This window comes from Mercenaria mercenaria, unplaced genomic scaffold (assembly GCF_021730395.1).
Source record: "Mercenaria mercenaria strain notata unplaced genomic scaffold, MADL_Memer_1 contig_3187, whole genome shotgun sequence".
Classification (NCBI taxonomy): Eukaryota; Metazoa; Mollusca; class Bivalvia; order Venerida; family Veneridae; genus Mercenaria; species Mercenaria mercenaria.
In genome coordinates this window covers 56,556-67,463 of record NW_026461304.1, presented here as the reverse complement: position 1 = coordinate 67,463, position 10,908 = coordinate 56,556, and the positions used below count along the sequence as shown (strand labels likewise).

The 10,908-nt window shown below is 36.6% G+C and overlaps 1 protein-coding gene across 1 annotated transcript; it reads left to right on the top strand.

Annotated features, from left to right (window-relative positions):
• Window positions 1-9,662: 9,662 nt before the first annotated feature.
• On the top strand, window positions 9,663-10,686 carry LOC128552813 (protein NYNRIN-like). Its single transcript, XM_053533880.1, has 2 exons — window positions 9,663-10,029; window positions 10,163-10,686. The coding sequence occupies exons 1-2, from the start codon at window positions 9,663-9,665 to the stop codon at window positions 10,684-10,686; spliced, it is 891 nt and encodes a 296-aa protein (XP_053389855.1).
• The last annotated feature ends 222 nt before the right edge of the window (window positions 10,687-10,908 follow it).

The following is a 10,908-nucleotide window of genomic DNA, read 5'->3' as shown; positions in this document are numbered from 1 at the left end:
AATTGGTCAATGTAGGTATGGATTCATTTTTATGACAGGTAACATATTTGGAAACAAAATCAGCCACTGCAGAATCTGAAGAAACTCCATGAACTTGAGCACCATTAACCCATATGATCATATGTATATGTGGGGATCCACGCTGTTGAAATTCAACTCGATAGAAATAGTCAAGTATTTCACCAACTGGTTGTGACTGATGTTGCAATACATGTTTAATGAATATTTGGACTCTATGGCCAAAGTATCGAGCACAGGTTACAGGGTCAGACTTAATCAAAATGCATTTGTCTTGCCAAGTCAGGTCCTCTGCTTCTTCAGGCAATAAATCTTTTCCTTTAATAAGCTTTGTTAAAGACTTTAATAATGGAGTCCACTTTGTTTCAGCTGCTGAAAAAGAACAAAACCATGTTGGAATCCCAAGTTGGCGTATCATTGCAAATACATCTCTTTTTGCTGCTTCCCAGTAAGGTGGCGAACCGCTTAGTGTTCTAAGTACTCTGTAACCATCATCCTGCATAGTCAATTTATCTGCAAAACCTGGAGTAGGTAAGTCGCCTGCAGTAAACGTGACTCCTTTAGTTTTACATTTCCTTATTGCAAGGGAAACTTCAGGTTGCTGTTGAAGCCAGGTTTGATTAACAACAATACCCTCATTTCTGAACAATGAACTGTTGCGTAGTAACCATTTTGCTTCTTCAAAAACTTTGTTAGGCCGTATGTTCTCAAATGCAACATGATGTTTATAAGATAATTTGCGTTTTAATTTCAACATTATTGTTTCATTTTCATCAATCATTCTCGGCAATGACTTAATTGTACTATTAACATCTGCAGGTACATTAACAATATTGCCTTTCAGGTTAACTTGACCCCCTCTAGGCATTTCACGCAAAAGGTAACCTAGGAGACACCAGTCTTTCCTCCAAGTTAGTTAAATCAAGCTCTACCGGCTTTTCAGGAAACTGTAACCCATTTTTTACCTAAAACTTTGGAACTTTTCCAAGCCCTGCATGATCAAAGCAAAGTTGACAAACCCATTCAATGTTGCCTACACTCTTCTTATTATTGAGATACCTATACAAAGAAGTCTTATTTGTGCTAGATAGTTTTTCAACATTTTTCATGTAATGTTTGAAGAACGTTTGAGTGCAACAGGAACAAACATAATCTGGACCAGCAGAAACAAGTTTGTCAAATTGTGAAATTACTGATTGTGAAATTACTGAATCATCAAGTTCATGTGAAATTAGTGCATCTTCAGAGAAACTAACTTCACATGAACTATTTTCTGTAATGCTTTCCACATTCCTGTCATCTACAAAACTGTGTAAAGGTCGTTTATCCAAAAGGTGTTGCAATTTTTCTTGCAGTTCAGGTGAATTTTCACGCAAGCGCTTACGTTTACGAATGTTCTCAATCTTAAACCCCATTCTATTGTCCAGGATTTTCACGGAAAATGAAGTACGTCTGTATCTGGTGCTGAACTTAAATGTATGCAAGTCAAATTGAGTCCCCTTATCTGATATGCCTAAAAACCTCAACAATGTTTGAAAGTACACTGTCAACTCCTGGATAGAATGCAAAACTCCTACAACACACTTTCCATTAAAAGAACTCAACCCATTTTCATCACGAGAGTGGCTATCAAAAATGTAGAATAAAGAGTCTTGCAAATGTATACCAACAGAAACACCTTTGAATACAATGATAAAATTCAATCCACTGCCAGTAGCTAACACCAATGCATCATCAAGACTATAGTAAGTTTGATTATCTATTAGCATATGCTGTTCCATAAACCCGGACAAAACCCCTATGCATCTGACATTAATTGTTTTGTTTTTGTACACAACACGCTCTGGTACATTCTGTGGGTCCATAAGACCAGAAGCAATACCTGAATGGCAAAGAGCACAATACAAGTGGCTACCAGCAAATAGTATGTCATTCAAATCAACAGTGTTCAAACTTGCACATGGTTTAATGTAAGAGGCAGTTAATAAGAACATTAGACAACTAGGAGCACACTGTCTACCCCTTGCTTCAGCAGGAAAGCATTCTGCACCTTGATTATAGTCGGCCGCACACGAAAGTGTAAATACCATTTTCACTGTATTTTTCACTGTATATTAAACAATACAACGGTTACTGTTAATGTGAATGGTAGTAATAACAAAATCCAGTATTTCATTTCATATGAATGGTAAGAGGGTATAATATCATTCCATTTACAGTGATTTTAAATTCTAAAAAAATCCCAGAACAGAAACTCACAAGAATTATATAAGTCAGGATTTGCTATATAATTGAATACAAATTTCTTAACAGTAAGAATGTACTATAGCACTAGTATTTGTGAATAATAACCATGAAAACCAGTAAGAACTCTGTTTACTGCAAACAAACTTTAGGTAACTTACTTACACTAATTTTATTGCAACTCGGAAATATGTTTTTGGTTTGTTTGTTTTGGGTTTAATGCCGTTTTTCAAGATACAGGACAGTATGTGTTGCATTGGGTAAGTTCAACTCCAAGATTTATAAAAACAAGAGATCACAGAGTGATCTTGGTGCCCACCAATGTGCCATTTTTGAGTGCTCCAAATTTCAAGACTTATTGACTAGCTCAAGGTCAAATTTCATTTCAGTACACAACACTGTGCATGTGGTCCGAATTCGAAAGCTGTAGCTTGAGAAATGTGAAAGTAGGTCACTAGGTCAATGTCAAGGTCAAAGTTTGTTTCGGTACACAATCTTATGCATGTAGTCTAAATTTGAAGCTTGTAGCTACAGAAATGTGAAAGTAGGTCACTAGGTCAATCTTAAGGTCAAGTTCATTTCAGTACACAAAACTATGCAAGTGGTCCAAATTTGAAGGCTGTAGCTTGAGAAATGTAAAAGTAGGTCACTAGGTCAAAATCAATGTCAAATTTTATTTCAGAATACAAAACTATGCATGTGGTCCAAATTTGAAGCCAGTACCTTCAAAAATGAGAAAGTAGGTCACTAGGTCAATGTAAAGGTCAAAGTTCATTTCGGTACACAAAACTATGCATGTGGTCCAAATTTGAAGGCTATAGCTTGAGAAATGTGAAAGTAGGTCACTAGGTCAAAATCAAGGTCAAATTTTATTTCGGAATACAAAACTATGCATGTGGTCCAAATTTGAAGCCTGTACCTTAAAAATGTGAAAGTAGGTCACTAGGTCAATGTAAAGGTCAAAGTTCATTTCAGTACACAAAAATATGCAAGTGGTCCAAATTTGAAGGCTGTAGCTTGAGAAATGTAAAAGTAGGTCACTAGGTCAAAATCAAGGTCAAATTTTATTTCGGAATACAAAACTATGCATGTGGTCCAAATTTGAAGCCTGTACCTTCAAAAATGTGAAAGTAGGTCACTAGGTCAATGTGAAGGTCAAAGTTTTTTTTGGTACACAAAACTATGCATGTGGTTCAAATTTGAAGGCTGTTGCTTGAGAAATGTGAAAGTAGGTCACTAGGTCAAAATCAAGGTCAAATTTCATTTTGAAACACGGAACTATGCATATGGTCCAAATCTGACGCCTGTACCTTCAAAAATGTGAAAGTAGGTCACTGGGTCAAAATCAAGGTCAAAGTTTTTTCCAGTGTACAAAACTATGCAGGTGGTCCAAATTTGAAGGCTGTAGCTACAGAAATGTGAAAGTAGGTCACTAGGTCAAAATCAAGGTCAACTCATGTCAAGGTTCATCTTGCCACTCAAAAATATACATGTGGTCCAAATTTGAAGGCTGTAGCTACAGAAATGTGAAAGTAGGTCACTAGGTCAAAATCAAGGTCAACTCATGTCAAGGTTCATCTTGCCACTCAAAAATACATATGTGGTCCAAATTTGAATGTTGTAGTTATTGACAAGAACATTTTAAAAGCTTTTCCCTATATAAGTCTATAATGAACCATGTGACCCCCAGGGCGGGGCCATTTTTGACCCTAGGGGGATAATTTGAACAAACTTGGTAGAGAACCACTAGATGATGCTACATTACCAGTATCAAAGCCCTAGGCTTTGTGGTTTGGACAAGAAGATTTTCAAAGTTTTTCCCTATATAAGTCTATGTAAACCATGTGACCCCCGGGGCGGGGCTATATTTGACCCTAGGGGGATAATTTGAACAATCTTAGTAGAAGACCACTAGATGATGTCACATACAAAATATCAAAGCCCTAGGCCCTGTGGTTTTGGACAAGAGATTTTTCAAAGTTTTTCCCTATATAAGTCTATATAAACCATGTGACCCCCGGGCGGGGCCATATTAGACCCCAGGGAAATAATTTCAATCATCTTGGTAGAGGACCACTAGATGATGCTTCATACCAAATATCAAAGCCCTAGGCTCTGTGGTTTTGGGCAAGAAGATTTTCAAAGTTTTTCCCTATATAAATCTATGTAAAATATAGAAATAAACAAAGGGCCATAACTTACTAAAAATTTGTTGAACCAGTCTGATTATCAAAGGGACACAACTAGGGTACCAATACATCATTCTGACAAAGTTTGGTCAAAATCCCCCTGGTAGTTTCTGAGGAGATGCGATAACGAGAAATTGTTAATGGAAGGACGGACGGACGGACGGACGGACGGAAGGACGCCGGACCACGGACGCAGAGTGATTTGAATAGCCCACCATCTGATGATGGTGGGCTAAAAAGTCAACTCCAAGATGCGGTTTTACAATTCAACTCCAAAATATATTATATAATTAAATTTAACTCCAAGATAAGGTTTTATAAATTCAAGTCCAGGATATAATGAAAGTCAACTCCAAGACGTGGCTTTATTATTCAACTCCAAGATATGCAAGTTCAATTCCAAGATATAACTAATGTGGAAGTTCAACTCCAAGATATGTTATGTAAATTCAACTCCAAGACTATTGTGAAAGTTCAACTCCAAGATGTATATTATAATTCAACTCCAAGATATGTTACATAAGTTCAACTCCAAGATTATTGTGATATGTAAGTTCAACTCCAAGATTATAAGTTCATATCCAAGATTATTGTGATATGTAAGTTCAACTCCAAGATTATTGTGAAAGTTCAACTCCAAGATATATATAATTCAACTCCAAGATATATAATTCAACTCCAAGATATATATAATTCAACTCCAAGATTATTGTGAAAGTTCAACTCCAAGATATGTAATTCAACTCCAAGATATATAATTCAACTCCAAATTATATATAATTCAACTCTAAGATATATATAATTCAACTCCAAGATATGTTATGTAAGTTCAACTCCAAGATCATTTTAAAAGTTCAACTGCAAGTTATATAATTATTATAATTCAACTCCAAGATATCTTATTTAAGTTCAACCTCAAGATTATTGTGAAAGTTCAACTCCAAGATATATGTAACCAGGCTATAAAATCAGCCAAATTCTTTCATAAAATTTTAATGATAAATTAAAATTTTATTATTTTAATTTCAAATCTTGTGAATTTAAGTAAAAATTATTCAAAATTGATTTTTCTATTTTGTAACATTATTTGCTTGGACATGTGTTACTTAACTTATTATTTTCCTGCTTAAACATGTCAGAAATTTTTACTTTATCACTTTCTAAACACTTTTGATTATAAAACAGATTTTGCTTTTAGCACTTTGCATTAGGTGCTTTTGTTAACAAACACCTTGGCTTCCTTGGCTGATTAAGTGTGAAGCCCAGGCATGTTCTTAAGTAAACTTCTAAATTCTTAAGTAAATGATTTCACCTTTTTGTTACAATAATTTTCATTGGTTTAAATATAAAATTACTTTTAAATTTTTATTGGCTAATATGGTTACCCTGGAGATTGTCCTTGGAAACATATAATTTGTTTTCCAACTAAAAATCAGTCTTCTTTGTAATTTCGAACAAGCAACATCGCTAAACTAATTGACAGTATAGAATACAATTTCGGTGCTTGTCTTGGATGTGTTTATCTTTAACTGTATTTTGAACATAGAACTTTGATAACATTTGGAATACTGGACTATACTAAAATATTGAAATAACATTACATAAACTACACATTGGTGTCCATCATAAAATAAAAGAATTAATTACTGAACTGAAACATGGAGTTTATCATTTGTGCAACCATACAGGGCAATGACCCCACTCCAAAATATCTGTTGACTGATCGGTCTTCGGTGGTCAGTTACCACTTGAGCATAATTTCCCCCCACAACTATTTGGAGCTGCCGAACCGACGGTCACAGATTGTGGTGAGAGAATCCGAAGTACGATCATTACATATGAGAAATGGACTAAACTTTGAAGAAGAATTACAACAACTTGTGAAAGTGCTATTGTGGACTTGAATGTCAAAATCAGAAGAAAACAAAAAGTGCTGAAAGTAAACTCGGGGATCAAAATGCTAATAAAATAAACTGCAACAGACAATCCTAGAATTGTTAATGTAATTGAGGGATCAGAGCTAATTAAAGCAGATATTTCATAAACACTAAAAACAAACCACCATAACCTAAAATTAGGAACCTACTGAAGTCAGGGACTGACCGCATTTGAGCTGTTACTTGAAGAGAAGAGCCGTCATCCAGAAGAAGACCAGAAGAAGCCAGAAAACAACAGATATGATGTGATAAACATCAAGACAATTGAAAATTCTTAAAGTGCTATATTTTGGTAAGTGAAATTTCAACATTTAGTGCTATATTGTTTCTCGTGTATTTGAAACAGTTGTTGTTAACCAATTGATTTGTTACTTTATTCTATCAGAACAGCTTTTGCACAATTTCATCTACTTTTGTTGTATTTTCATGGTAGATAGTAGAAAATTTGAACACATTTAATCAAAGTTTTTCATTAAATTGTTGTTTCCAAGCTATATTCACAAATTTTCAGTAAAATTTATTTAATAATCTCTACTTTGAGTACACATTTTTGCAAGTGCTGGAAAAATTCTATTATTTTGTACAGTTTCGAACTTGATTACAAGTTTTACAATTAAACTTAAATGTTTAAAGCAAACTTAACCTAAAGTTGAGTATTTTCACTTACCATTATTTCAACTAGTTCAACAATTATAACTTATTTCACTAGACTAAGTAAATTTTTGTAAAGTATATATTTTTTCCATTGTATTAGTATTTAGACTTTAAGTGCTCTAGATAAAATGGCTTCTTATAAGGCTCCTTGGCAGTGCTCTAAACAAACCTGTGCTAACATTACCAATGATTGTGAGGTCAAACCCACTATTTCTTTAGTTTCTTCTCTAGATCAAAACTGTAGGGCGTATATTCAAATTGATTCAAAACAGTACCAAACACTCTTTGATTCTGGTGCTGGTATTTCTTGTATAAGTGAGCACATTGTTAAGAAATTTTCTAAAGACCCTCAGTATGACCCTGCCCAAATTGCTCATATTTATGGTGTATGTGGTGAGATCCATTCAGTGCTAGGAACCATCACTCTTTCTTTCCTTATTGATGGTTTCCCCTTTCAACACACTTTCCATGTCTTCTCAACACTCCATGAACCAGTCATTCTTGGAAGAGATTTTATGAAGAAAGAAGGATTCCAGCTGAATTTCCAATCTAACTTTATAACAATTAACAAGGAAAACACTAACCAAATCACTATCTCTTAATTTCACCAGATCTTGCTAAAACTGATTTTGGTAAAACACTTACGTCACATGTCATACCTCCACACTCAGAATTTATCCTTCCCTTAAAAACTAACAAATTTAAGGATGGTGAGACTGTGCTGTGTGAGCCGCCAAAGAATCTAATAAAAGATGAACTGGCAGGAGGCAAATGTCTTTCTACAGTTTGGTGGAAAAAATACAGTACCGTCTCATGAATCCAACTGTTCTTCCCGTCTTTTTAAAATCTAATGCTAGAGTTTCTGTTCTTTCTGAAATTAACTGTGCTAATGTCACGCAAGTTACTGATCTTCCTACTTCTGAAAATTCTGAAGCTCCTGCATCTTTAATTCTATTCATACCGACACACTAACTGATGAGCACTATATTGAAATTGCAGAAGATCTTGGAATCAGCCTTAATGACTCTGATCTCACCTCTGACCAGAAGAGAAGACTCTTAATATTCATTGGTAAAAACAGAAAGTCTTTTGCAAAGGACTTCTCTGAATTAGGTCTCACAAATCTATTCTCCCACAGAATTGAAACCGGAAATGCTAAGCCCATTAAGAAAGCTCCCTACAGACAAAGTCCTGATATGCGCCGTGAAACTGAGCGGCAGGTCAAAGAAATGCTTGACCATGGTTTCATTGAAGAGTCTGATTCGCCATGGAATAGCCCTGTGGTGCTTGTTAAGAAAAAGAATGGCGAATATCGCTTTACTATAGATTACCGCGATTTGAATAAGACCACGGAACCATTGTCTTTTCCAATTCCCATATATCTGACGTCTTTGATACCATTGCTGATGCTAAGGCTGAAATTTTCTCTGTTCTTGACCTTAAGAGTGGTTTTTGGCAAGTACCACTTGATCCAGAAACTGCTCACAAGGCCGCTTTTGTCACTCATCAATCTGTTTACACTTGGACTCGTTTACCTTTTGGCTTAATGAACTCTCCTATCACCTTTCAAAATCTAATGTGCAAAGTTCTGAAACATCTTAACTGGAAAATTGCTCTTGTTTACATCGACGACATTCTTGTCTTTTCTCACAACTTTGAAGAACACCTCGATCACTTATCTCAAGTCTTTTCTAATCTAAGCTCAGCAAATCTTACACTTCAGCCGGCAAAATGCAAATTTGCAACCCGTGAGATTGAATATCTCGGCATGTCATCTCAAAACATGGTATCAAAGTCAACCCAGATAAAACAAAAGCCATTGACGAGTACCCACCCCCCAAAAATGTGAAACAAGTCAAATCTTTTCTTGGTATGACTTCGTACTACAGGAAATTTATTAAATCATATGCCAAAATTGCAAATCCCCTATCAGCACTTCTTAAAAAGGACTCTAAATTCAAATGGACACCTGAATGTGAAAATGCATTTAAGACTTTAAAGAAAGCTCTTTCTTCTCCGCCTATTCTAGCCTTCCCTAGATTTGATAGACCATTTATTCTAGCAACAGACAGTTCTGATCATTCCATTGGTTACGTATTGTCACAATTGGATGATAATGGTCTTGAACATCCTATTTCATACGGCGGAAGAACACTACATGGCCATGAGTTAAGATGGCACATCACAGATAAGGAGGGGTTGGCACTGGTAGAAGCTGTGAAACATTTCAGACCCTACCTTGCCAACAACTTCTTTACAGTGTACACAGATAACGTTTCTGTGAAGTGGTTGAAGCACATTAAGAACTGCCAAGGACGTCTCGGTAGATGGGCTCTGACACTTCAGGCTACAACTTCGAGATCGTTCACAAGGCTTCTAGTGCTAATGGAAATGCAGATGGACTCTCGCGTCGCCTCTACATGAAGCGAATGAGAAAAGTGGCAAGGAACAAAGTGACCCAAGTGAACTGGTCTGTACGGTCTCAGACACCAAGTCTAGAGAACTGGCAGCTGTGACACTTGTTTACAGTCACGACAATGTTCCCACTCCATCTGCAGCTCCAGCCACTGCCTGCACTGAGACAGCACCAAACAAAGAAGACTCCCAAACACAACAGAAAATGGAAGACCCTATTACACAAAACATGGACCTGATATTTCTACAAAGGGATGATGAATTTTACAGAAACATTTTCAATTATAAATTAAAACAGGAACTCCCAGACGAACCTAAGAAAGCAAAACAGGTAGTAGCTGAGGCAGAACAGTATGAACTTTCTGAACATGGTGTTTTACTACATTTATATACACCTAGGACCAAAGGCATCCCAAAGGACCAGAAACTTATTACACAGGTGTGTGTCCCATTTATTCTGCGTGATGATGTTTTGAAATCATATCACGACAGTCTAGCTGGTGGCATGCACCAGGGATTTGAGCGCACATATGCTGCACTCAGACAAAAATATTATTGGCCCACCATGTTCAGTGACTGCCAAAAATATATACAGTCATGTAACCAATGTCAGCAGGTGAAGAGGGACATACATGGCAAACCACCACCCCTTCAACCTATGCCTGTTGTTGACCTTTTTCATAGATGGCAACATTGACATTTTAGGAGGCCTTCCAACAACAAAGGACAAATACAAATATGTACTTCTTGTAGTGGATAGCTACTCTAAATGGTGCGAAGCTTTTCCACTTCGCACACAAGAGGCTACTGAAGTGGCAGCCATTCTCTTCAAAGAGGTCATATGCCGCTATGGAGCCCCTAATGTCCTTGTGTCTGACAGAGGTCAGCAGTTCCTTTCGCAGCTTGTCAAGGCACTCTGTGAACTTTTCCAAATTACACGGTTCTACACAAGTTCTTACAGACCATTACTTAATGGATCTGTGGAGCGAATGAACAGTGTAATCCTTCAGTCTCTTCGCCTTTACTGTAAGGGACAGCAGGATGATTGGCCAGAACTTCTTCCTTCAATTATGATGGCATATCGCATGACTCCTGCTACCCAATCAACTCAACACTCTCCTTTCTTCTTACTTTTCGGCCGTGAGATGCGTCTGCCTATAGACACAGCCCTCACTCCAAAACACTCTTTCTGCTTCTTTCAAGACTCATCTTTCCCAGATTCTGCATAACCTTGACATTGCCAGGAAAATAGCTGCAGAAAACATTAAACTTGCACAGGACAAGTATAAGGAACAATATGACAAAAGGTCTCAAGAACCCAAATACAGGCCAGCTGACAGAGTATGGTTATTTTGCACAAAGGTTCCTCCAGGTATGGCCCCTAAATTGCATAAGAAATGGGTTGGACCATATTACATTGTGTTTAATGGTCCACACAATACATACAAGCT